The sequence below is a fragment of a genome, assembly GCF_019968955.1.
Source record: "MAG: Porospora cf. gigantea A chromosome Unknown PgA_NODE_271_length_24499_cov_324.034, whole genome shotgun sequence".
Classification (NCBI taxonomy): domain Eukaryota; phylum Apicomplexa; class Conoidasida; order Eugregarinorida; family Porosporidae; genus Porospora; species Porospora cf. gigantea A.
Window position 1 is genome coordinate 1 of NW_027151560.1, and position 24,499 is coordinate 24,499.

Here is a 24,499-nt window from a genome sequence, read left to right on the forward strand (position 1 = left end):
TTGACATTATCGGCATCTGAAACACTACAGGGTCATTTTCAGCTCCGGCAGCCCTAAGAAACGCCACTAACCACAGGTGCATAAGCTTATTGTATGAATACCGGTCGATACACATATCTCGGTGACCTCACCGGAATCGAATGTTGAATGTAGAGGTGCTTCAGCGAAGAGTCGTCTACCCCTTAACTGCTCTCGTCATCGCCTCAGCCAACTGGTCGGTCAAGACCCCCAAACCAATGGCTCGGAAGAAATTCACAGCAAAGCGAGTGTTCTTCGGCTCATCGGTGGGGAATAGGCCTAAAAGGAACTCCTGTAAAACCGGTTCCTCGATTCGGTTCTTTAGCTTGACAATCCCCATCTCCTGTGCAATCTCCTGAAACAGCACCTTTATGAAGATTCGACCAGCGCTAGTGGTCGTCTGCTCCGTCAGCTGAAAATGTGAGAGCACCGTCCAGGGTATAGCGTCTGTGAAGAGTAGATGGGCGAAAAACTTGGCTGTGTTGCGGAGCTTATTGGAGTCTAGGCGGTGAACCGTATCGTAACAAGACCCAAAACACTGCTCGAAGCACTGCTCGTAGTCCGGCTTAAGGCAGCACAGGCGTTCAGCCATCAAGGGGTAGTACTTCTGGAAGATCTTTTCCATGGCCGTGCAGTCAATAAGCATCCGACAGACCTCCATTACTTGACTGGTATGAATGTTCATTTGCATAAGCTTATGCACTCCCTCTTCGAAGTTGGCTGCTGAACGGAAGACCAAGTATACAGCCTTCCTCAACTGAATCATCTGTTCCTCCGTGAAATCCACGATCATCGTGGGCTCAGGTTCATCTTCGCTATCTTCGCTGCTCGCGCAGTCCTCAGAGTCTTCGGACTCCGCTTCTCCGAGGATTTCCACGGAGATGTCCTTCCAACGGGCTGACTCGGCGGCGTATACCTCTGGGTCCGTCGCCTGGAATACATGCAGTGATTCGTCTGGCTGCAGATTAGGATCTAGCAGGTCAAGTGCGTGAGAGATCTGATCATCCTCATCCACGAGGTCGAGGTCGTCGGGTAGTCCGGGGTAATCGACAAACCTCTTCCGCATAGCGTCGAAGACACGGTCAATCGCGTATAGGACCTTCACTTCGCACGTGCCCTCTCTCTGAATAGCTCTCAATCTGTCAACCACAGATCTGTACGCCTGAACACTGACCTCCTCCAAGACCTGTCCCACCTCCAGCATGAAAGTCACGCACACCTCGACGGAGTCGTCAGTAGGCCTTTCCAGGAGGAGCGCGATTAACTGCAGCGCTATAATCTCATGCGCCACTCTTTGATTGACCAGATGGGCTATGAAAGCCACGCACGCCTTGGTGAGGATCTTGTCGTTCCGACGGTATGCTCTCCTGAACTGGAGGATGAGGCGTTCGATGAGCAATTTACCAACTTCAGGGAGCTTGGAGTTGATTATCGCTATCATCGCCGCAAATATCGGAGTGAACTCAGGAGATGACAGCTGGGCCTTCATCACCGTCCTCACAAGGAGAGCTCGACCTCTAATGAGGTTCTCTCTGAATAATTCCACAGAGACTTCTGCAACGTTAGTTCGACTGGCCTTGTTTACTAGGCCATTGATGGATTTTCGGAGAGCTTCCCACTCAAGCCTTTGACGTTGAATGGGATCTGAAGCACTCTTTCGGAGCTGATCTTCAAAGAGGGACTGGAGTTTGTGAGGCGGCACGTAAACGCCGCCAGTGCGCATGGGGCGTGATGCCATGAAGAAAAGGCGATTTTCCTAAATGCCCAGACGATCGTATTCCTCTGATGAGTCGCCATCGACGCGTCGACGCCATAAAGATCGGAATGACAGAAAGAAGGAGAGAAAACCGGTATCCAGCAGCAGCCTCAGCTGCAGCGACGACGTCAAACCTAGAAGAACACACGATCACCGCAGACGCAAGCACCCGTCCGATTCGGAGGAGGGACCTCCTCCTTTGGTTTTGAAAGGGGACGAACTTCCAGTCGGCTTCGAAGGCCAACCAAAGGAAACGGAGCTCGAGAACAGCGCCACTGAGGCGCTTGCAGAACCCAAGAAGAGCAAGAATCCAAAACCACGTGAGGACTCCAAAACTGACGACGAGGGAACCTTGTCCCATCCGAAACCACATAAGGATGACGGGAGATATGATCCTACTGCTCTTGCGGTGGAAGTGGAGGTGACTAACAGATTAACCCCGGCACCAGAGCCGATTTCTGAGTGGAAAGATCTTAAACTCGACGAAAAGATTCTCTCAGGCCTCTATGGCAAGGGCTTTCTACAACCTTCGAGCATCCAACGCATTGCCCTCCCCATCCTTCTGCGTGAGAAATCGAATCTCATCGGCCAGAGCAAGAATGGTACAGGGAAGACCGCGACATTTTCGTTGGCGATGATTTCAATCGTGGATCCAACGATTCCGTTTCCCCAAGCGGTGGTTATCGCCCCGACGCATGAGCTTGCGAAGCAAAACCAAGCCGTTCTTGACGAGATCGCTAAGTACACCGAGTTGAAAAGCTACTGCGCCATTCCAAACCAACCGGCGTGTGGGACCGCTCACCTCGTGTCGGGCACACCCGGCAAAACCCTAGATCTCTTTACTGGACGCTCGCCAGTGTCCATGAAGCATATCAAGATGCTGGTTTTGGACGAGGCCGACCACCTCATCAACCCGAAGCTAGGATTACACATGCCTGTCAATCAGTTAGTAGCCCGAATGGGTAAAATGGGCGTGAACAGTCAAAAGGTTCTCTTTTCCGCTACCTTTGATGAGCGCCTACACTCGTATGCCAACAGTTTTGCCCCTCAAGCCACCTTCCTCCGTGTGAACCAGAAGAACCTCGTTCTGTCGCACGTTGAACAGCGTTACGTGAACTGCGTGGATCGTGACGACAAGTATGCCAAGCTGATAGAGCTCTACTGCATCATGGTCATCAGTCAATCGATCATCTTCGTCAATTCCAAAGAACTGGCTCTCAATCTTGCCAAACGGATGACGGCAGACAAGCATGCAGTCTCTGTAATCTGCGGAACCGGAGGTGCGGCCTCGATGACCAGCGAGCAGAGGGAGAAGACGATGGAAGATTTCAGGACAGGGGTGACGAAAGTGCTGATCACCACAGATCTGCTTGCCCGTGGCATCGATGTCCCTCAAGTCACGCTTGTCATCAACTATGAGATGCCCATCAGTATGGAACGAGGGGTCCGAGGCAGAGAGAGCTGTCCTGAAACATATCTCCATAGAGTTGGCCGTACAGGCCGATTTGGCCAGCGCGGATTAGCAATCAACTTTATCATTCCTGGTCAACATGACGAGTTGCTTCTACGACAGGTTGAAGAGTACTTTGGGACTAAGGTGGCTGAGCTGGCGATGGACATGGACGTGATCGAAAAGATGATGAAGGAGATGACCATTTAGTAAGCTCGCGAGCTGGCGATGGACACGGTCCCATCACAATTGGCGGGTCTTCAATTTGGACGCAACGGATGAGCGCTAAGTGATTATGGTTGGGTTGTGACACCGTCTACAATGACTAACAATGAGCTTGTCTGTGTCTCCCACAGCAATCTTGGCCGTAAAACGTTTAGCAGCAGCGGCGGATGTGAATGGCAAGGCATCCAGCCCCTGTACGATCCGTACGTCACAGTTTTGTGACGGAATCCGAAATACGCCGCAATAACTGCAGAAACTCGCGAGCACCCTCTCTTTTAATTTGTTCTTCGGGACCAGCAAACAGCAATCACGCCGGATACACCCCGCCAGGGAGGGAGCGATCAGCGCCATTCTGGCCGCCGCTGTCAGCTGGTACTCTACAGTTCTCTTCCTGGCGAGTTCATCGTACTTTGCGTTCCAATTCTGGGCCAGTGCTGCCTTATAAGGCGCCATCTCCTCGTTTGTCATGCCCTTCAATGATGTAGGCTCCGACCCTAATGATGCAACAAATGATGACGGTGTGGTCGATTCCTCCACAGCCTGCAAAGTCGGAGAGAACATACAAAAACCTGGCGCCGACCAGAGGTTGCCTACATGCTTCTTACCCTGCACTTTTGGTATGCATTTAGGTTTAGATTTCTTGATGTTCTTCACCGGTCGCGCCGCTGGTGTTGAAACGGCTGATCGACCGCTGAGAAGTGCGCGTGCCGACTCTGCCAAACTCTCCAGTCCCGCTTTCCCTCGTTTTTGTCTGAACATTGAGAAATTCGGGGAAATGAAACAAACAGCGAGGGGACTGTAGTGGAGTAGGCAATTGCGAAGGCAAATTCACTTTCGATGTTTTTGCTTGATCTTCTTCTGCCGTTTCTTGACGTGTTTAGGAATCTTGGTCTTGCGTTTTTCCCGATTCATGGCTTTGACCATCTTCTTCCATTCCTTCGGATCTACGTCATCAGGAATCTTACCGTCAAAGATAAGGGGCTTATCTTCGTCGTCTTCCTGGTCTTCGTCTTCGTCACTGCTGCTCTCACTACTGCTCTCACTTTCGCTCTCGGCTTCGACAGGTACCGCAAGTGCACCGTACTCCAGAGGTTGCCCTTTCGCAATACGCTCCAGCTCGCTGTTCAGCACGTCAGTTCCCGAAACTTCCATCAACGACCCCGGGCGCCAGCAGTGCAGCATAAGATTCTCTTCCGTTTCCTGATCTGCCTCTCGTGGCACCAAGGCCTGCCTGTCAACGTATTTCACCAAACAGGCGCAGAACAGCCGAAGCCGGAGGCGGTTAGCGACGTAGCTCCTGACTGACTTCAACGCTATAGGTTCGAAGGTGGTCTTATGCCGTTCTCCCATGCTTAACAACAAGGGGTGAGTTCCCAGGTCACTTTCATCAGTTGGTCTGTCATCAGGCAAACAGCTCGTTTCCGCGTCAGTGTTGCTGTGGTCAGTGTCGATGCGCTTGGTTACGGTGTCTTCGAGACCAACGGTATCCTCCTGGAACTCTAGGGGCACCGGTAAATTGCGCTTGCGTTTCTGCGCTCGATCTGCGTTGTTCAGGATGCCCTTTGCTTCTTTCTGCAGTCGCAGTTTAGCGAAATGAGCATCCTTTTTCACTTTCAGGTTCCGGACATGACCCATCTCAGTGACGTTATCAGTATGGTGTCGGGTGATATGCTGACGAACGTTCTCAAGGGTCGCCAGGCCGTACGTTCGATCATATTCTGGCCAGGTTCCCTCAGCAGGATCACACTCACCCCGCCACGGATTGATGGCAGGGTCCTCTAGCACCATTACCTCATCTGGCATCGTGAGCATAGTCTCATAGTCTTGGAACTCCTCTGGAAGTCGCTCCTGAATTACGAATTCGTAAAGCTGCTTGGAGGTCAATGGGACCATCTCCTCGGCTAAACGCGGGACGCATGCTATGGAATCAGGGCAGCTGTCACTCTCACTCAGCCCTCCTGCCAACTTAGAGTTGAAAAACTGGGTGACTCTTATGCAATCGCGTTTCAAAAAGTAATCGGCCTGCGGATGGCTGAGATCCACGGATTGGCTCACATCGATGAGGTAGGGATGGTTGAGGTGCATGAGCAGATTGTACTCAGATAGATCTCCATGCACGAGATCGCACCGGTATAAAAGTTCCTTGAGAAGGGCCACGGTCTCGATATAGACTCGGCGCCATTCCGGAACTGAGAGTCCCTTGACATCCTTGAGTCTGGGGGCCGCTGTGCCCTCATATCCTAGAAATGTCATGCAGAAAACATGGCCTCGGATGTCGATAGGGATGGGGCATCGAAGACCCTCAGTCAAAATACGGCGCAGGTTTCGATACTCCTTCTCGCACCATTGAGTTACCATCTGCCGTGGGTTGCTGCCCTTGTACTTGTAGAACCGAAACTCTCCATCCACGTAGCGAGCCCGATCTCGAAAAACTAGGATGGAAGTTTTGAACACCTTCAACGCCCTGTCCTCAACGTCATCCAGCTGAGCATAGTAAACATTTGCCTCTTTCCCGGTGGATACCGCGCCATACATATTCGTGAAGACACGGGCTCTGATGAGCTTATGCAGGAAACCGAAGGTTCGTTGGTCCAGGACCAAGTCAGTTGTTTTTCGGGACTCCTGGGTCAAGCCGTAGTTCTTCTTCTGACCAGCCTTTTCGCAGCGGGTGCGATCATTAGTCACTGCGTGACTGTCCCCTGTCATGAATCCCTTTGATTCCCTCCATAGACGCTTATCTTGCCTGGCCAAAATCAGGTCGTCGTTTAGGTCGACATTCAGAGACGCCATGGAAATGGCGATTAAAGTAGTTCTTGACTTGCCCGCTCAAGCGATGGCCATGAAGCATCTGTAGCATCATGCCAGCGTCCGGTTTTCTGCAACGCGATTGCTTCGAGAAATGCCCAATTGCCAATGAGCTACCGCTCACCTAGGGGTCAAGCGGTCGTTCTATCGGTCCTAATGTTTGCGGGCCCAAGTAACTACAATGCGCTCTGCATGCTGCAGGTTATGACGACATGCAACATCGTTGCGTACAGCTCTGTGGTGGTTCTGGGCTCGCTTCACCATTGGATCAATGTAACAAAGAGTCTGCCTGGAGTTGCTTTTCAGAACAAGACGCGAATTGATATGTTCCTGGGGTCAATTCTTTATCCTGTGGCCTTTGCTCTCTTGTTACGCCGTGTATTGTGGACAGATGTTGTTGGAGGGTTTGCGGTTTCAGCTGCTGCATGGTTCTTTTGGAGCTCTGTGACGACTCGCTGCTTCGCCTATTGCTTTAGTCGTGACCGGAGAATCTACACCTCATCCCTCCGAAGAGGAATGAACCTTGGAAGCCTCTTTGCTGCCGTGGTAATGACGACTTCCAACTGGAATAACAAGGGGGACATCCTGACGGATATGTCGTGGCTTATTGTGGTGGCAGTGGGCTTCTTTGGAGGGCTTTTACCTAACCTCTGGCTTCTCTCGCCCAGTGAAGCATTGGAAGGCGACGCCGAGGCCCCGGCTTGGCAGCCTCCGACTGTTTCTAGGGACGTCTTCACACCAAGGATGGGTCCTCTGTACATTGTCTGTGAAGTGACAATCGGCTTCATGGCAGTTCGACTTCAAACCATGTACACTGTACGCTCTCGATGCTTTAATTTGACTGTCGCGGCAATTTTGCAGCTAATCGTCAGCAGCTGGTACAGCCGCGACACAGAGAACACAGTCTTAGAAATCAAAGCTCGGACCATCCGTTCGTGGGCATTCATGGCGGTTACAACTATCATTTGCTACGCCTTAAGCTACGGATCACTGTCGATGGTGTCTGAATGTATGCAGCTGCAGTCCGTCTGCCAGTGGGATATATTTGAAGATCTTGGGCATGGGCGTTTCAATGGTTCTGGAACGGTAGCATTTTGTGCCCTCTCCCTCTGCAACGTGGTGATCTCTCAGTACACGGAGTGGATTTTGCCGGCCAGCTCTCCAGACGACCCGACCCTACACCAGACTCGTCTGGCGGTTTTCTGGCTCGTCCGCGCCTTTGGATGTGTCATCTCGTGGTGCATAGTGGTGCCAGAGATCCCGCCTTGGGCGTCTCTCCACGTGGCGTTCGCACTTACGGTAATCGGTCTGATCGGGTCGTGGTTTGCTTTGGTGTTCGTGCATGAGGCGAAGTCCAATATTCACCTTGCAGAGACGGACTCGACCACAAGCAACGAGGAGCCGTCCTCAGAACCCTCACTCGTGCTGCATGATTGGCATTCCTGTAAATGAGCACGTCACTGCTTGTCGAAGCGTTGATATATTTCCCCTTGCTAGGCTTGTATGCCGTTTTTTCTTCAGTTCTTGTGTTGTATGGTGCAAGTCTAACGAAGTCTGACGCGATGATATCATTGTAAACAGTCATCCTAGGCTTTCGGTATCGAAGCTTGTCCCTTCATTTGAGTACGATGTGCATATTTTGACTGAGTGCAATGTCTTCGCAAGTGCAATCCACAATCTGGCTAGCCGTTCTATTACCATTTCTCATTCTGATCTGTGTATTTGCCTGCTACTGCGGACTTGCTGCGGCTCTTGTCAGTGAGGAAGATGAACGAAGTCGAGAGCGCGAGGAAGTGCCAACAGTAGTCGTTCATCTAGACGAAGAAGGCCAATCTGTCCCCATAAAAACCTCTGCCCCAAAAGACTACTACTCCACCGCACTGGACGAGGAACGAGATAAGACCTCCACGTTGGAAGCACGAGTAGAGTGGCTTCAAAAAGCCAACGCAATGCAAGAAAAGCACAGGCCTCCCATCCAGGACAACAGTGAAGGAATTTCAGGCGCCTTTGACGTTGAGAAGTGATTTCACTTTAATGAGGGTTCGCAATTGCGGTGATGTCGACGATTTCACTGAACTCTTTGGCTGTCATGAGCTGCTGCTCGAGGACGACCTGGTACAGGTCCTTGTCCTGTGCCAACGCCTCCTTCACCAGTTCGGCTACTCGGTCGTAGCCAAGCACAGGTGCCAGGGCGGTAGCGACCATCAAGCTCGACTGCGCATACTTCGCCACCACCTTTTCGTTTAGCTGCATACCGACAAGGCAAAACTCAGTAAACGACCTCAGCCCGTCCGAAAGCAGTTCTATAGAAGTCAGTATGTTCTTGATGATGAGGGGGTTGAACGTGTTGAGTTGCAGGTTCGAGTGGGTCAATGCCACTGAGTTTGCAGTATGCAAACCAATCACCTGCGCCGCTACCATTCTCAACATTTCACATTGCGTAGGATTTACCTTTCCCGGCATTATTGACGAGCCCGGGGCATCAACTGGAAGAATCCACTCCGCCAACCCGCATCTAGGCCCTGAAGCCAGCAAGATTAAGTCGTTCGCCATCTTCATACACCCAGTCGCAAGCGTCATCAGTTCCCCAGAGAACCTCAGCAACCCGTCGTGGTGGGAAATGAGGTGGAAAGCGTTCGTGCGTGGGTCATGATGGTCAAGGTGCAAATGTGGCCACTCAGTAGCCAACTCAACCCTTGCAAGATACCCAAAGTCTTCGGTGGCGTTAAGGCCTGTGCCCACAGCAGTGCCTCCAAGTGGGATTTTCGGCAGCTCAGTGCATAGTATCCGATCGATGTTCTCTCTGGCAGACTGAAGAATGCTTTTCCAAGCTAGCAGCTCCGCGCTAACTGGCATAGGAACAGCATCCATCATATGCGTTCGACCAATCTTCACAGCGTCACCGTAATCTTCGGCCTTTTGCGTCAGTACAGTCATAGAGTACGTCAGTGATTTTGAGAGCTCTCCCCAACTTTCTATGGCCGCCAAGTGCATTGCGGTTGGGAAGACGCAGTTGCTTGACTGACCGAGGTTTACGTGGTCGTTGGGATGAATGGGAAGTTCCTGAGTACTGGCCATACTCGCCAGTACCTCGTTAACGTTCATATTCGTATTCGTGCCGCTGCCGGCCTGCCACACCTTCAAAGGGAACGTTTCATCGTTGAAGTCGCTGCGCAAAAGCTCCTCACATGCCTTAACTATCGCGTTCCGACATTTCGGGTCTAAAACGCCCTGATCGGCATTCACACGTGCAGCTGCTAGCTTTATGCGCACCAAGGCCCGCAGGACTTCAGTGGGCATTCGCCACTCCTCTAGACGTCCGATGTTGGTTCGATTCGCTGCGGCTGTTGTGTGAGAGCCGACGGTCATTTGGATAAGTTCGATTTCAACTAGTAGGACCTAAAATCATAAAAATTTTGGTAAATGCTTCATCGTGGAGTCCAAGCCCAGCCCCTATTGAGCTCTTCGGCATCTCCCAACTCGGACCTCCTGACTCGCATGCTGCGGTCTGCTCGTCGGTCTCGACAGCAATTACCGGTCTCAGCCGCCCTGCTGTCCAGTGCTGCAGGTATGATGAGCGGTATGCGCATTGACAATGATCTTTTCCAATTCGATAAGGAGGCTGACGTGATGGAATGTGGCCCCACGACTCGCCAGGACGGCAACCTTCTCTACCCAACGAATTTCTTCTGCAGTCCAAATCCCAAAGATGGCAAAGGCGGGGACTATCTCCCTGTCAACGAGCTCAAGAGCTTCCCTTTGGCCAGTGAAGACACCTTCGAGGTCTCCACAGGACAGTATAGGATCGTGGTTTTCGGCCGTCCATTCTTTTTGACCCCGGAAGTCGACGACGCTACGCCCCGTCAGCCTGAAGCTCCAAAAAAGAAGAAAAGCCGCGAACCGGTACCGTTTTTCTACATGAAACTGCAATCCGTGGACACGCGCAACAAATGCTGGGTCGATTTCCCCAAAGAGACTCAGCTTGGTACATTCGCTAAGCGTCATTTCGGGGAGAAACTCCTCTCGTTGCAGGCGCTGGTGACGGCATTAAGCTACTCCGAACCCTTCAATGAGCCCAATGAGACGGAGAGGGCTAAGATTACGAAAGCCCTGAGCGAGTTCAGAACGACTGACCAGCCTCTGCTGACAGCCGAGGTCGAAAAGGAGGTCATGGTCGGCTCTATCGAGGCCACTGTCAGGAAGATCCGTGCTACTGGTGCTCGCCTCTTCCTTCCAGGAAGCGCTAAAGAGGCTCTAGGCAACTCCTCCTTTGACAAGTTAGGTGGCGCAGAGAAACAAAAGAAAAAGGTCCATGAGCTTATCAACGCCACCTTCATCAGCTCGGACGTCACCGCCAAAGTATATGAAGCGATGACTGGGTCTTCCTCAGTCAAGGTGCCGAAGATCGTAATGTTCACCGGCCCTCCCGGCGTAGGCAAAACTGAGATGACCAAGGCAGTGGCCCAGCAGTGCAAGGTGCCACTGATTCTGGTCGAGACGTCTCAGGTCATGGACATGTGGGTTGGTTCAGGCGAGAAGAAGATCGCGACGATATGGGAAGGAGCACGAAATCTCGCAAAGATGGTCCCCGAGTTTCATGGTTGCCTCATAGTTATAGACGAGATTGAAGCTCTAGTCCCCAAGCGTAACGGCCCAGACGTCCCTGTGCACGCGACGCGGATGGTTTCCACAATACTTCAAATGGTGCAGGGTACGCTGGAAGACTCCAGTACTATGCTCGTCTGCTGCACCAATCATCCTGAGAACATTGACGACGCGTTCATGTCTCGCGTGTCTGAGATGGTGCCTTTTGGTTTGCCATCAGAAGAGGACCGAGCTGACATCTTCAGAAAGAAGCTCACTGCGGCATACGAGCCGCATCTGGAGGAGATGGCGAAGAAAAGTGCGGGGTTCTCAGGGCGAGATATCCAAAACGTCGTGGATGCTGCCGGTCGTCGGCGAGTGCACGAGCTTACAGACGTGATCACGAGAGACGGCAAAGACGCTATACAATCGATGAGCGTGGACGCGTACAAAGTGCCACACAGCTACCTCCTCGACGCCATTGACGTGAAGAATCAACAACGGCTGGCCGTGGACACAAAGAAGGCTAACAACCAGCTAGCCCCCATGCTCCAAATGCTCAAAGACGTCGGAGGGATGCGTAAGAGCCACGCTTGACTCCTTTAACTGCCTATAAATGATTCGTGGATCACTCATCAGCTTTCGATTCACTTGACTCATCTCTCTCCTCGCAGTCTTTTCGCTCGTCTCTCCTCTTCTGTAGGAGCGCCAGGTCGACGGTTGTGTTTCCAGTAGTCGTTGCGGGAGGGAGGGATGGGAGGGAGGTTAGGGGTCACAACGGTGCCATCACGCTTAATCAGTCGACCTTGAAGGTCGACTACAGCGTCCCATGCAGGAATTACTGCTTGAATTCCGCCAGGGTAGTCTGTGGAGTCAACGACATGCATCTTCTGCACATCAATTGTTAGCAGTTGATTTCCGTTCGTTTTCTCCACCAGCGCCAGAAAAGTCAAGGTGTTCACGGCTGTTAGTTTGGATGGGATGCCGGCGTCGATGGTTAGGCAGCCAAGTCGTTCACCACTTGTAGTGTCCCAAAAACAAATGTCCTTATCAGCAGCAGCAGACACCACACGTTCCCCCATGAAGAGGACGTCTGAGATGAACTCCCGATGCCCTAGGCCCATCCACTGCGTATTTTCCAGCACCCCTAGAGAGCCGACTCGAATCTTCTCATCGCGGTCTCCAGTCACGAGCAAATCTCCAAGCGTCGGATGGGAGCCTGTTGAAAAGCAGGTGATTGTGGCAAGATGGCAAAAGGACGGGTATGATCCGAGGACGTCTGCCTCGTCATCACAGATGTCGTCCTGAATTGGCTTCACTGCTTCCTTGCGGACTGTCATCGCGCTGGCACCCCAAATGCTCGTTGCAAACTCGTGCATCGTCTTGTCGTTCGGATTCTTCACCAAATGTGCTGCTAGTTGGCGTTCTCCCAGTTCTCCCAGTCGCCATAAGTCAGCCATTGTGACCCTCGTGGCCTCACCAAACTTGTCTAGGATGACGAAATTCTCTTCAGCGATAGTGGCAGCCTCAGTAGGCTTCCATACAACCGCAGATGCCTTGCGTCGAAGAAGAATGTCGTGTTTCACATCCAGCGTCGACATGCAGATCACCAACACTCGTTTATCGTCTGCTGTAGTCACGAGGACGTCCCGACTCTCCACGTACACGATACTTCTGATAGCGCCCCTATGCACACTCAGCTTTGTAACCGTCCCTTCCTTGTCAACGATCAGGAGCTCACAGCCAGCGCCGTAGGCGACCTTGTCGATTGCAAGTGCCCACGGACAACTTCCCGTTTGCAGTAGCATATTGCACATTAGATGACCGAGTACGTCTACGTCTCACCGGTGACGTCGCCGTTCTACAAGCGGATCGTGAAGCCGTTTTGCGTCTGGCTATGCGACCACGTAGTTCCGGAGTACGTACCGGCTTGGTCTATCACTCTGTTTGGGTTGGGCCTTGTGCTGAGTTCTGTCTGCCTCATCACGACTGGGCACCATGTGTTGGCTGGCGTTCTATGGTCTACCTATGGTGTGTTGGATAATGTCGACGGCTGTCAAGCACGGAAAACTGGTACATCGTCTCGCGCCGGCGAGTTTCTTGACCACGCAGTCGACTCACTTGTGTCGTCTCTCTCCGCGCTCGCTTGGCTGAGCTCCATCGTGGACGTCACATCTGCAGAGGGACAAAACTTCCGAGCAGGCTGGCTATTTCCGACGATGTGGATCGTGGGACAACTGCCTTTTTTTGTGGCCTGTTGGGCACATCATGTACTCGGTCGGCTGTTGCTTGGTTCTTCCTTTACGAAATCTGACTGGTTTACAGTTGACGAGTTCAACATTCTTTTCGTACCAGGCCTCATTATGTCAAGGGGAATCGTCCCAGGTTTATGGGCGTTGGAGCTGTACGCAGGCTACAAGTTCAGCGACCTTTGGCTCTTGTTGACGTACCTCGTAACTATCTGGAACCTGGCCACCGTGATGTGGCAGCTTGAGAAGGCCACTACTTTCCTCCCTCCCGCGCTGGCGCTGCAAACCTGCCATGTCCTTCTCGGAACGACGTTTATCGTCCGCGCGGTTACATTCGCGATGCTTGCCATCGAGGTCATTGTTCAACGGTTCAACGTTCACACTCACGGCGTACTGAGATATCTTTGGTGGCCAATGGCCTGTGCCATTCCGCTATCTCAACTGCCGAACACCCTTGGAACTGGCGCTGTCGTTCTTACGGCGTGGCTGGTGTATGTATGGAACTACTACCGGTATCTTTCAGAGAAAAGTGCAACGAAGGAATGAGAAATGGACAAAGATTTAAAGCGTTCTTTTTATGGATAGTGAGGCTCCTCAGCCGATATGCTCAACTTCGATGACCAGCGCCTGCCATGATACTCTCTCCGCTGTCGACTTGTTTCCTCCAAATTGGGGAAGGTCAACATCTCCTACTCTCTGGCAGCAGGTTGTAGACGTGATCGTAAAGCCATGTTGTGGGCTGGGGCCTGCGTGGTCTTGGTCAGATGCTCGAAAGACCAGATCATATCCATGATATTACGCGGGTTCTGCTTGGTAACAGTATGGGCTTACCCTTTGTTGACGGATCCCTCGCTGCTTGAAGGGCATGTCGACCCAGCGTTGATTTTCGTGTGCCCTCCAAAAAAGGCTGCGTGCGCCTCAAGACACCACATTATCGATGACCTTTGGAACAGGCAGCAAAAGTCTGACAAGGTTCGCTTCATGACCGATAAAGGAAGGATAGCTGAGAGCGACAAAGCCACGTTGGCTCGAGTTGGGTTGGCTGTCGAGGAGATCTATGTCCCTTCCAACCTGCAAATCTACCGTACTGACGCCTGGCCCGTGCCCTCATACCCAGAACTGTTCCTGCGTAAAGTCGATGGAGAGCTAGTCGAATACCAAGGCTACTGGTCATCTAAGAACATCGTGGAGTGGATCGAAGCCTCAATACGACCCCCTGTGGAGACGTTGGTGGGTTTGGAAAGAAACGCCACCGCCTTGGAAATCGCCGACTCGGCGTTCCCCAACGAGTCAAAAGTTCACTTGCTTGGCGGGGTTTCAAGGGCTGTGCGTGTAGCCTTTGAAGATTTTGCGGTACAGGAGGCGCATTCAGCTCGATTCGCGGTGATTGAAGGCTGGTCTGGAGGTCTGTGCAGTCTCCACCGATTCAGGGACTCTGATGGCGCCGGTCGTTGGAGTATGCAACGGCTAAGGCTACCAGATGCCACTTCAACTGGAGAGTTTCTCCGACGAGAAAACATAGACCTCATAACGGAGATGACGGCCCAATCAGCTCAAAAGGTGGGGTCCGAACCGAAACTGGTCGTCTTGTGTCCGAAAGAACAGTTGGAAGCATTGAGGTCCGCTTTCTCTACAATTGCTGCATACTGGAGGCAGTTCTTCATCGTCGTGTGGATGAATACTTCAGACAAGGAGATGAATGTTCGCGTTAAGGCTTTCACGGATTTTCCACCTTACGTGCCGTCTCCAGGAATGTACCTATCTCCCGAGCGGACGGGAATGTTCGTCTACCCGAGACGAGACTTCGATTATGGGGCTATGAAAAATTGGCTCATGACAGTTATGAACGGAAGAGCACCGCTAGAATATCGGACTCAGCACGACCAGACACACGACTTAGACTGGCCCGCTGACCGCCCTCGTCAGGTGGTTGGCTCCAAGCTTCGCGAACTCATACAGCACACATCCCAGGACGATCGCGATCTGCTGGTGCTTTTGCACACCGCTCTGGATAATGAAGTGGTGCTTCTTGGAAAGGCCTTGGTGATGCAAAGCGGCATGCGGGTGGCCGCTGTGGACTGGTTTTACAATGACTGGCCGTTGGATCTTCACGATAGATGGTCTTGTTTGGCGTACCCCTGCTTGAAATACATGCGCCGAGGACAATCAGATCCGACGACGTTTCCAGAGCCTCTCAACAGCCAGAGTGCCCTGAGAGTAGCGCGATTTACCCAACATCTAGGCGGTACCTGATTGGATACTGGAAGGCCATCACCGCCCCTAATGCAAGAACAAGTACAAACACAAATATCATGTGCAATATCAGTGGTTGAAGATGATTGAAAAGCGTGGATGCAGCCACAGCTGCGGCCTCCGCTAAAAATCGCGTTGCTACGGGCATCAAACAGCCCAGCGGTTGCTTGGGGAACACCATGTACGGTAGTGACCACACGAGGGAGGAGGTGAAGTACACGCCGAAGCTCCCGGACAGCGAAATCACACACCTGATCCATGGGGTGTGGGGTGTGGTTACCTCAGCGAAAACGCCATAGGGCAGCATCCCACATATCGTCACGACGAGGGCAACACACAAATGATCATAAGGCCAAGCCATTGCCAAAAAAACGGATCCCGCGATTCCAGAGGAAAGAACGAGAAGACCTGAAGCTATTAACCACCACGCCACCTCCTCCTCCGTTTGCGAGATATCAGCCACCTGCAACGAATACATCAGCAGCAGCCTTTCCAAGAAAGCGAAGACGAAGCATGTAAGGGATGTGCCGACGACCATTCCTACAGTCAGCTTCTGCGGCTTCTCAATAGAGGATAGATGCCGCGGCGCGAGCGGACTCGATGGCTGGTCAGTCCGAAAGCTGCTTGACAGAAACTGAACCTTGGGGGACAAGGTCTCTCCCAAGGTATCTCGACAGGAGTCCAAGATTGTCGAATCCGCGAGGATTTTACGATCCATGAAATGGCCAAGCGATATTTCAGAAACGGTATCAGACTGGAACCAGCTTGAGCTCCTATCGAGAAACCGCGTGGTTCCTCTGTCGAAAGTGCCCTCTTCGAGGCTTGGTTGTCGCTTGGCAGGACGGAAGAAAACAAGACCTAGCATTCCTATCCCATAGGGCACACAGGGTAACACCAGCACCACCCTGACAACGGTCGCATCATTCTTGCAGATGATGCCCATAAATCCAGTAGATATATACACAGAGACGGTACCCATCAGGTCACAAAGGCCCATGCGTATCATATGTGTGATCGCAGCCTCCTCAGAAGAACAGAGATGTAGCAATGAAAAGGGAGCGGCAACTGCAAGAATCCCAGCTTGAACCCCCCCCCAGATTTGAAACGCCAGAAGACATACTGGTTGATCAGCCAACTGGGACGAAAACACACAGGCCACCACTCCTCCGAAGCATCCAATGGCTGCAAGCCAATCAATGCGCATCCTACTGTACAGAAGGGCAGCTAGTACCACTCCTGCAAACGCCGAGATGCTACCTGCTATTGTAGCGATGCCGAACGGGTCTCGCTGTCGAATGAGCATAAAAGGAGTCAGCGCCTCCAGACAGGCCCGGCTCATGCTTGTCGCCAAGAGCGACAGGCATAAGCAGGCGCCAACCATCTGGGTTTTAGTCATTATTCAAAAGACAGACAGATCCTCACGCAGGAACATCCCCATTATTAAAAGACAGACACCATCAATCAAGTCATCCCTTTAATTAGGGGGATCGACTCAGAATTCATCATCACAACAAGTAGATGTATACCTCCTCCAACGAGGAAGATGGCAGTCGCGGGAAGGTACATCTCCAGCACCGACCCGAAACAGTTTCCAACGCGTCCGAGAGCGAAGCAGGCGGCTATCAGTGGGGCCGGTGTCTCCACATCTGCGAATGCCACGCAGTTCAAGGAGAACGATCCCACGTTTGCCTGGTTCGTAGCCCATATCAGTGCGAATTGGAGGGCTGGCAGGAACTGGGTATCAAGCAGGTTAAGGAAGGAGCTGCTAACTATGAGAGCAATGGCAACAAAAACCCCCGTTACGCGTAGATGCTCCTGAATACCCAGACGTAGCATGCTGAAGTAGCCCAGCAACCCCCCGCCCGCAACCGCCGCAGTGTCGATATACGAGATCAGCGGTATATCTTGACTAGCCATCCTGGCGACCAAATACCAGCCTACGTTGTTCATGAAGTAAAACCCGCCACCCATCATGACTCTACGGGCTTTTTCCTTGGTGCTGAGACGTTTGACAGAAAACTTCAGACTCTCCTCGTCGTAGTTCCACGAACCTAGTTGTGAGTTTGCTCGCTTCACACCCAGTCCTTCTGAGATGAGGGATACCTGACGTATGATGCTGGAGCTCGAAGCGGGAGGCGGCGAGGTAGGCGGCGTCGTAGGCTCCACGGGGTTCCCGCTTTGTAACGCCTGCACGAGCGGTACGAAAAACACCAAGGTGGATATCAGCCCGAAACGCGCGCCATACAGCGTCCTCAGGCTTGCTTCATGCCCAGAGTAGAGGAACTCAGCGGTGGTCATGACCACATCTGGAAGCATCAAGCCAATGCTGCCCATGACCTGTACATGCGATAGTGCCCAAACAGTGTCATGGATACAAAAAGTGGCATCCATTGCGAATACCGCCAGCGTGTAGTACCCTCCTCCAGCAGCAAATCCCACAGCGGCTGCCATTGTATGCCAAACCCACAAGCTTCTCGAGGACACTATGAATGCCGCCAAAGAAGACAGCAGAAGGGCTGCGGCCGCAGTCGCAAACATAGCGAACCGGGAGTTTACCTTGTCATACACCACCCCACAGCACATCGTCCCGACTGCCGACCCCATAGTAGCCGTCAATATCAACATACAGCTAGGCGAAAATGAGTTGCCGGCGATGCCCGCGCTGGCATCATACAACTTCGCGCATTTGCCACTTAGGAGCGCGGTGTGTGCATACTGGACGCCGATAGCGCAAAGGCCAAGACGTTTAAGTGATCTCTTGTCGGAGACAAGTATCTTTGCACCTCGTTCACTGTCAGGGCGCAACACGATGACGAGTGGGTTGGATTTTCAACTTTTTGCCACCCCACTCTAATGGGAGATCATCGGCATGAGTGCACATACGAAAACGTTTCATCCCAATAAAAACCAAACAACAGTCGGAGGATATCAGTCCTCCTTAACAAACAACAGTCGGAGTACACGCAGCCTACTCATTACAGGAACGACGGCGTGCCACGTTCTCTTGTCTGACACCTTCTCCTTCGTCCAGAAGACGGCAGTTCCACATTCTGGCCGGATTCCAAACCTCATATTCATAAAGTCCAGGCCTCCTTTAGCGCTGTCATCCAGAAAAATAGTGCAAACAGCCTCGAATAAACTCTCCTTAGCCTCCCACACCACTGGCAGACCTGGAGGACCTGGAGCATAAGATTCGAGGACGCAAGCCTTCAGAGCACTGCCGTCCGGAACGGGAAGGACACCCATGACTCGATTGGAGATCATATCAGTCAGTTTCGATCGGATTGCCTTGCAATTGACACGGCTGTCCGTCCAAGGATATCTTACAGCTTCAGGAAGCGTCTCAGCTTCGAGGAGCAAGCATTCCACCTCAAATGGACTTAAAAGTCCACCAACAGTCATCAATTCAGTGTCTGAGTAAAACTTGAGGACTGTCACGGTTCTCTCTTCAGCCTGCGCTGTGCTCTGCCCTTCAGCCGGCGTCGCAAGGCCCAGAATTTTGTACCGTGCCACCATCTCGTTCATACCCATAGGGTACTTTTCATTGACAGCCTCCTCACCAGTCAGCTGCGAAGAGATGCACTCCTCCGCGCTCTTACCGCTGACCTTCAGCTGCCCCCCGAAAAAAGGCACCTCCTCCGCGCTCTTACCAGCTGCTCTCTGAAGAGACGCAGCTCCATTTAAGAGACGCGCCGCCTCCGCGCTCGTCTTAGCTGCTCTCTGAAGAGACGCACCTCCTCCGTGATGCACCTCCTCCGCGCTCTTACCGCTGATCCCGTCCGTCAAGTTGCGCTTCGAGTTGCGCTTGTTCATTTCGTCAAGCAGAGCAACAGGTAGGTGCTCAGGGGTGGGTGTTGCTGTGCTTGGCGTGACGGCGGCTAAACTCTGAATAGGTAGGTGCTCAGGGGTGGGTGTTGCTGTGCTTGGCGTGACCGCTATCGAGGTGGGGGGCATCACAGACGATTTGCTTCGGAGGTCCTGCAGTTTCTTCTCTGCGTAGGTCAGAACGAAGTTCTCAACAAGAGGGCCATTTTCGTCCTCAAGCACATATATCAAGTCTATCAAAGCAGTTAGCTTTGCAGAAGGATGTCGACAGCAATCCATTAATATTCAACCAACTCCTACTTAAAAAAATCAACGAATCCTAACCCAGGTCCAGGAGTTGGAGTTTTGAGGGCTGGCAGGAGTCCTCTGGTGGCAGGAGTCCAGGGATTGGAGTTTTATGGAGATCCATTCCAACTTGTGACAAGTAAGTATGACACGAAGGAACACGAGTTTGTTTCCGATGCACACGGCTTTCACCCAAGTTCGAGTCCCACCCTTCTCTAACGGCATGAGCGCACACACAAAAGCGTTTCATCCCAATAAAAAATATCAGGCCTCCTGAACCTTCAACGCTTTTGCAAAGAACAGTCGGAGTACCCGCAGCCTGCTCGAGGTCGGAAGGACGGAGTGCCGGGTTCTCTTGTCTGATATCTGCTCCTGGTTTTTCGTTTTCCAGAAGACGGCAGTTCCAGATTCTGGCCGGATTTCAAATCCCATGTCCATAAAGTCCAGGCCTCCTTTAGCACTGTCATCCAGGAAAATAGTGCACACTGCCTCGAATAAACTCTTCTCCTTAGCCTCCTGCAGCGCTGGCAGACCTGGAGCATAAGATTCGAGGACGCAAGCCTTCAGAGCACTGCCGTCCGGAACGGGAAGGACACCCATGACTCGATTGGAGATCATATCAATCAGTTTCGATCGGATTTCCTTGCAATTGACACGGCTGTCCTTCCAAGGAACGATTTTCTGGATGAGCGGATCCTTGGATGTCTTACAGATTCGGGAAGCGTCTCAGCTTCGAGGAGCAAAAATTCCACCTCAAATGGACTTAAAAGACCGCCAACAGTCATCAATTCAGGGTCTGAGTAGACCTTGATGACTGCCACGGTACTCTCTTCAGCCTGCGCTGTACTCTGCCCTTCAGCCGGCGCGGTAAGGGCCAGTACTTTGTACTGTCCCACCATCTCGTTCACAACTTGAGAGTACTTTTCATTGACAGCCTTCTCACCAGTCAGCTGCTCCCTGAGGAGATGCATCTCCTCTGCGCTCTTACCGCTGATCATGTCGTTCAAGTTGCGCTTGTTCATTTTGTCAAGCAGGGCCAAGTTGTAACCGTTCAAGTCTTGCATAGCATCGAAATCAGGTCTCTCTGCGCTCACAGGAGCCAAACCCTGAATAGGTAGGGGCTCAGGGGTAGGTGTTGCTGTGCTTGGCGTGACCGCTATCGAGGTGGGGGGTATCACAGACGATTTGCTTCGGAGGTCCTGCAGTTTCTTCTCTGCGTAGGTCAGAAGGAAGTTCTCAACAAGAGGGCCATTTTCGTCCTCAAGCACATATATCAAGTCTATCAAAGCAGTTAGCTTTGCAGAAGGATGTCGACAGCAATCCATTAATTTTCAACCAACTCCTACTTTACAAAATCAACGAATCATAACTCATCCTTTATCAGTACAGCTTCTAGTCAGTAAGTCAGTACTTTACTGCGTACACAACTCGAACTCCTCCACAGCAGTCTTACCCATGTCCTGTGCTGCCACCAACTCTAAGAATTCTGTGTCGTGTTTAACGGAGTGGAGGATAGCACGCAATTGCGCATTGCACAGCAATCGATGCTGGGAGGTCACCATTCCCGTGAGCAGCCTCAACAGCGCTACTCCCTCATCGAGGTCTTCAGTCAGCGGTAGCCAGGTCGACAGGACGTCTACCAACACCGCCTCATCAAGGGGCTCGTGGTGAATGTAAACCTTCAAGACGGCTACGACGACGCAATCCGCGACAGCTCTCCATGTAGGCTGTGCTGTCGCCGGAGCAGCTAACACATCTAGCAAAGATTGAAGGTTGCCCTTCAGATCGCGGGCGAACACCGACGGCACGCGCTCAGCAACGATTCCCACGCCGTACGTAGCTGCCTGCAGTTTGAGCACGTCATCGTTGGAGGTGTGGCTCCTGGTGTGCAGCAGGGCTAAGGGCAGGAACTTCTCAGCCAGTTGTGCGGATCGAGGCAAGCAGTGCTCGATGACAGAGGCGTACACACACAGCGCCGCGACTCGTCCAGTCAGATTGGCTTCATCCATGGACATCAGTACCCCGTACGGAAAACTATAGAACTTATCAAACGACTCCCACGCCAAGGGCCCAAATGTCTTCAACAGAATGTTGAGGCAGTGCCAAGCGTTGTCGAAAATTTCTCCCACCATCTCATTGGAATCGCTCGGAAATGACTCTGCCGCATAGAGTTTGCTGGTTTCCGGATCGTCTTCCATCTCGGCCTGCATCGAAAGATTCAGGAGTCCGCCTAGCAGCAAGCCACATCTCTCTAGAATCAGCATGGAAGGTCCGTCGTCAAAAGGTCCTTCAGCCGCTATGAACGCCTTCAGAGACGACAGCACAATTTCTAGGGGAGGGAGGACACAGGCACTCTGGCACAGATCACTCCGTTCAGCGTGACGGGCGAAGATCTCGAGGACCTTAAATGTCTGGCTGCAAGCTTCGTGCAACGTTTTGGCTTCGGAGATGCTGATTGCGAAGATCCCACCTAACAAGTCCAATGCCTCCTCGTTGATCACTCCGAAGCGAGGGCCCTCAAGACAAGCCGTGGCAACGCTGAAGAGTTTTTCCATCAGCTCCGGCCCCACGTTACGTGGGCAAAAGCTGACAATGCTCTTGAGAGCGCGGAGAGCCTGCTTCTTCTCCTCGACCATTGCTGTATTGATGGTGTAGACATTCTCGACTCCGTGTTTGCCTCTTACAACGACATGAGTACTTTCTGCCTCCGTATTGAATGAGATGTGACCATGTCGCCTTTGAGATGCCTTCTGCACCACCTCAGGGGAAACATCATACCGAGCAGCTTCCAGCAATCCTGGAAACACTCCTTGGATCATCTCTGTGGATCGATTAGGGAACGCCTCGGCCAATCGGCCCACGCAAAGAATGATGGCGGGCACAACTTCACATGATTTGAATAGTGTACGGCTGGTCTTACAGAGGCCTTCGTTAACCAGGAAGATCATATGGGACGACACTACCGCGATGTCCATCCCGATTTCCTCAGGGGACACAGCCACTACGATCTGCCCAAACAACTCCAGGCACGCTTCAAAGAGGTCGGGAATCGCTTGCTCGCCTTGCAAGGCTAACACTGTGTCATGGATGCACTGCCGGGCGAACAGGAGAAATGGGAGGTAGTAGGGGCGGAATTTCTCTTGGGAGATTGTGACAAGGCTGGAGACACAATCAATAGCCAGTTCCACAATCTCTACGTCAGCAGATTGCATGGCTGAAACCAGAATTGGGTCTATCAGCATCGGAAGCGCACTCAGCACCACGGCGTCCATTGAATGGAGGTCCGACGTCAAGACCAGTGTGCATAGCGCGGCCAGAGACTTCTTGACAACCTTAGAGCTCTTGTCGTTCAACAGGACGTTCTGGATCGACTTGATCATTTGGTCCCCCATCACATCCAACATTGTCGGTGAAAGCGTTGTGACACCTGTGAAGAAGAACGTCAGAATGGCATGTCGAATCCTCGGGTCGTCGTTAGTCATCAGGGCGCCGATTACATGGTCCTTCAAATCGTCCAGACTCTCTTCAATCAACTGAGGTGTGTACTCTGCCACCAGCTTCAACATAATGAAACCACCCACTTTGCCCAGGGAGGTCTCGCTTCGTGAAATGTACCTGTCAATCACGGACCGAACCAGCTCATCAAACCCGTCAAGCTCCTCGAATGCCTCTAGCAGCTTCCGTAGGCCATCTTGAAGAATGACAGCATCCTCGGTACCCTCCTCTTCTCCTGCAGTCTCCCAATCTCGGAAGTCCTCCAGTGACATAGCGCCAACCAACATATCAAGCAGGGAGCAGAGGGTGTTCTCCAGAAGAGCAAAGCTCATCACTCCTGGGTTCCGAACGTGGAGCTGAATGAAAATCTGAAACAGTACCATTTGCGGGTCGTCGCTGTGCTTGTGCTGTGCCTTGATAGATGACAGCAGCATTCCGCGGATGCCCAGCAGTGGATCACAGTGAATCTCATCCGGCTTCAGCGCCATGACGAAAGCCAACAACGCATCCAGACAAGTCACATCCAGCGGAAAAGTCAACGCCACCTCAAAAACGCTCTCCACCACCACAGATATATGAGACCGGCTGTACCTCTGAGCATCGAAGTTCTCTGCCGCAGATACGGCCGTATGGAGTGCTGCGATTCGATCGTCCCGATTGCTAGAAGCAAAGCCCCTCATGAGCAGTTCACCAAGCCATGAGTCCACCTCCAGTCTCGTCATTATCGGGTACTCTAGAAAAACCTCAACCAGCATCAGAAAGTGACCCAGTGGAATCCGAACCGAACCCGAGAGGAATGACGAGAACATCTGCTGCATCTCAGGCCATTCAGTGTCCTCGAACAGAATGCCGGCGAGGGCGCCGACGCAGTCCACCAGCCGTTTGAACGCCTTGAGGTCCGTCTCCATCATAAGTGCGCTGAGGACACGCGTTCCTGCTTGAGTCCGAGCTTCAGAGCAAGCTATAGCGTCGATTGACGCCCCGTCAGTCACGATTCGCTTCCGCAGCAGAACGACAACCAGGTTCTTTTCGGCCTCGGTCATGTCGGGTTCGGCCAGCATCTCGGATAATTTCAGTAGGAACATCTCAAATGGCGTTTCATTTAGCAACCGGTGTGCATTTTGACGTCTGGATTCCTCTTCTGAGAGAAAATCCTGCACCGCAAGCTTCAGCATCAAATGTGCGATTTGCAAGAGGCCGACCTTCCTTTGCTCTAGTCACGACCTGGGGGTTCCCAGTGACCTGCGTTTAGTTCACAGAGCCACTGAACATAAGACGCGACGTCCAGTCACACCCCCACACCCCACACAGCTTCGACGCCCAATCCACTTATACTCATTCCCATGAGCAGTTCGAGCAGCAGCGCATTGAGCAGCAGCGCATTGAGCAGCAGCAGCTGCTCAAGGGAAAAGGTCTCTACAAATGGAAGCGAGATGGAGGCACAGCGAGAGGCCAACCTGCACCTCAAGCCGAAAAGCTACGTATGGTTTGTCGCTTGCGTGGCTGCTATGGGAGGTCTCATCTTCGGTTACGACATTGGTGGATCAGGAGGTA

General features: G+C 52.3%; 15 protein-coding genes across 19 annotated transcripts; 6 read left to right on the forward strand and 9 right to left on the reverse strand.

Moving 5' to 3' along the window:
* Nucleotides 1-175: 175 nt before the first annotated feature.
* KVP18_002205 (uncharacterized protein) lies at nucleotides 176-1,756 on the reverse strand (the record flags this gene model as incomplete). Of its 2 annotated transcripts, none has more annotated exons than XM_067952916.1 (1): nucleotides 176-1,756. In XM_067952916.1, the coding sequence occupies one exon, from the start codon at nucleotides 1,754-1,756 to the stop codon at nucleotides 176-178; it is 1,581 nt and encodes a 526-aa protein (XP_067810673.1). The 2 variants fall into 2 exon arrangements, with proteins under 2 accessions (XP_067810673.1, XP_067810674.1); XM_067952917.1 differs by having other exon boundaries at nucleotides 176-1,741.
* Nucleotides 1,757-1,778: 22 nt separating this feature from the next.
* On the forward strand, nucleotides 1,779-3,434 carry KVP18_002210 (uncharacterized protein; the record flags this gene model as incomplete). The annotated part of the gene is made up of 1 exon (XM_067952923.1): nucleotides 1,779-3,434. One exon carries the CDS (start codon nucleotides 1,779-1,781, stop codon nucleotides 3,432-3,434), a length of 1,656 nt encoding a protein of 551 aa, XP_067810680.1.
* A 75-nt stretch (nucleotides 3,435-3,509) lies between these two features.
* Nucleotides 3,510-4,208, reverse strand: KVP18_002208 (uncharacterized protein; the record flags this gene model as incomplete). The annotated part of the gene is made up of 1 exon (XM_067952921.1): nucleotides 3,510-4,208. One exon carries the CDS (start codon nucleotides 4,206-4,208, stop codon nucleotides 3,510-3,512), a length of 699 nt encoding a protein of 232 aa, XP_067810678.1.
* A 69-nt stretch (nucleotides 4,209-4,277) lies between these two features.
* On the reverse strand, nucleotides 4,278-6,239 carry KVP18_002204 (uncharacterized protein; the record flags this gene model as incomplete). Its single annotated transcript, XM_067952913.1, has 1 exon — nucleotides 4,278-6,239. One exon carries the CDS (start codon nucleotides 6,237-6,239, stop codon nucleotides 4,278-4,280), a length of 1,962 nt encoding a protein of 653 aa, XP_067810672.1.
* A 123-nt stretch (nucleotides 6,240-6,362) lies between these two features.
* KVP18_002211 (uncharacterized protein) lies at nucleotides 6,363-7,706 on the forward strand (the record flags this gene model as incomplete). Its single annotated transcript, XM_067952924.1, has 1 exon — nucleotides 6,363-7,706. The coding sequence occupies one exon, from the start codon at nucleotides 6,363-6,365 to the stop codon at nucleotides 7,704-7,706; it is 1,344 nt and encodes a 447-aa protein (XP_067810681.1).
* Nucleotides 7,707-7,906: 200 nt separating this feature from the next.
* Nucleotides 7,907-8,278, forward strand: KVP18_002207 (uncharacterized protein; the record flags this gene model as incomplete). The annotated part of the gene is made up of 1 exon (XM_067952920.1): nucleotides 7,907-8,278. The coding sequence occupies one exon, from the start codon at nucleotides 7,907-7,909 to the stop codon at nucleotides 8,276-8,278; it is 372 nt and encodes a 123-aa protein (XP_067810677.1).
* Nucleotides 8,279-8,285: 7 nt separating this feature from the next.
* KVP18_002214 (uncharacterized protein) lies at nucleotides 8,286-9,623 on the reverse strand (the record flags this gene model as incomplete). Its single annotated transcript, XM_067952928.1, has 1 exon — nucleotides 8,286-9,623. The coding sequence occupies one exon, from the start codon at nucleotides 9,621-9,623 to the stop codon at nucleotides 8,286-8,288; it is 1,338 nt and encodes a 445-aa protein (XP_067810685.1).
* A 54-nt stretch (nucleotides 9,624-9,677) lies between these two features.
* Nucleotides 9,678-11,435, forward strand: KVP18_002213 (uncharacterized protein; the record flags this gene model as incomplete). Of its 2 annotated transcripts, none has more annotated exons than XM_067952926.1 (1): nucleotides 9,678-11,435. In XM_067952926.1, one exon carries the CDS (start codon nucleotides 9,678-9,680, stop codon nucleotides 11,433-11,435), a length of 1,758 nt encoding a protein of 585 aa, XP_067810683.1. The 2 variants fall into 2 exon arrangements, with proteins under 2 accessions (XP_067810683.1, XP_067810684.1); XM_067952927.1 differs by having other exon boundaries at nucleotides 9,825-11,435.
* Nucleotides 11,436-11,494: 59 nt separating this feature from the next.
* On the reverse strand, nucleotides 11,495-12,646 carry KVP18_002206 (uncharacterized protein; the record flags this gene model as incomplete). Of its 2 annotated transcripts, none has more annotated exons than XM_067952919.1 (1): nucleotides 11,495-12,646. In XM_067952919.1, the coding sequence occupies one exon, from the start codon at nucleotides 12,644-12,646 to the stop codon at nucleotides 11,495-11,497; it is 1,152 nt and encodes a 383-aa protein (XP_067810676.1). The 2 variants fall into 2 exon arrangements, with proteins under 2 accessions (XP_067810676.1, XP_067810675.1); XM_067952918.1 differs by having other exon boundaries at nucleotides 11,495-12,439.
* A 12-nt stretch (nucleotides 12,647-12,658) lies between these two features.
* Nucleotides 12,659-13,633, forward strand: KVP18_002209 (uncharacterized protein; the record flags this gene model as incomplete). The annotated part of the gene is made up of 1 exon (XM_067952922.1): nucleotides 12,659-13,633. The coding sequence occupies one exon, from the start codon at nucleotides 12,659-12,661 to the stop codon at nucleotides 13,631-13,633; it is 975 nt and encodes a 324-aa protein (XP_067810679.1).
* A 243-nt stretch (nucleotides 13,634-13,876) lies between these two features.
* On the forward strand, nucleotides 13,877-15,340 carry KVP18_002215 (uncharacterized protein; the record flags this gene model as incomplete). Its single annotated transcript, XM_067952929.1, has 1 exon — nucleotides 13,877-15,340. The coding sequence occupies one exon, from the start codon at nucleotides 13,877-13,879 to the stop codon at nucleotides 15,338-15,340; it is 1,464 nt and encodes a 487-aa protein (XP_067810686.1).
* A 1,461-nt stretch (nucleotides 15,341-16,801) lies between these two features.
* Nucleotides 16,802-17,965, reverse strand: KVP18_002216 (uncharacterized protein; the record flags this gene model as incomplete). Of its 2 annotated transcripts, none has more annotated exons than XM_067952931.1 (1): nucleotides 16,802-17,965. In XM_067952931.1, the coding sequence occupies one exon, from the start codon at nucleotides 17,963-17,965 to the stop codon at nucleotides 16,802-16,804; it is 1,164 nt and encodes a 387-aa protein (XP_067810688.1). The 2 variants fall into 2 exon arrangements, with proteins under 2 accessions (XP_067810688.1, XP_067810687.1); XM_067952930.1 differs by having other exon boundaries at nucleotides 16,802-17,791.
* Nucleotides 17,966-18,268: 303 nt separating this feature from the next.
* KVP18_002203 (uncharacterized protein) lies at nucleotides 18,269-19,444 on the reverse strand (the record flags this gene model as incomplete). The annotated part of the gene is made up of 1 exon (XM_067952912.1): nucleotides 18,269-19,444. The coding sequence occupies one exon, from the start codon at nucleotides 19,442-19,444 to the stop codon at nucleotides 18,269-18,271; it is 1,176 nt and encodes a 391-aa protein (XP_067810671.1).
* Nucleotides 19,445-19,714: 270 nt separating this feature from the next.
* KVP18_002212 (uncharacterized protein) lies at nucleotides 19,715-20,775 on the reverse strand (the record flags this gene model as incomplete). Its single annotated transcript, XM_067952925.1, has 2 exons — nucleotides 19,715-20,131; nucleotides 20,161-20,775. The coding sequence occupies 2 exons, from the start codon at nucleotides 20,773-20,775 to the stop codon at nucleotides 19,715-19,717; spliced, it is 1,032 nt and encodes a 343-aa protein (XP_067810682.1).
* Nucleotides 20,776-20,862: 87 nt separating this feature from the next.
* KVP18_002202 (uncharacterized protein) lies at nucleotides 20,863-24,120 on the reverse strand (the record flags this gene model as incomplete). Its single annotated transcript, XM_067952911.1, has 1 exon — nucleotides 20,863-24,120. One exon carries the CDS (start codon nucleotides 24,118-24,120, stop codon nucleotides 20,863-20,865), a length of 3,258 nt encoding a protein of 1,085 aa, XP_067810670.1.
* Between the last annotated feature and the right edge of the window lie 379 nt (nucleotides 24,121-24,499).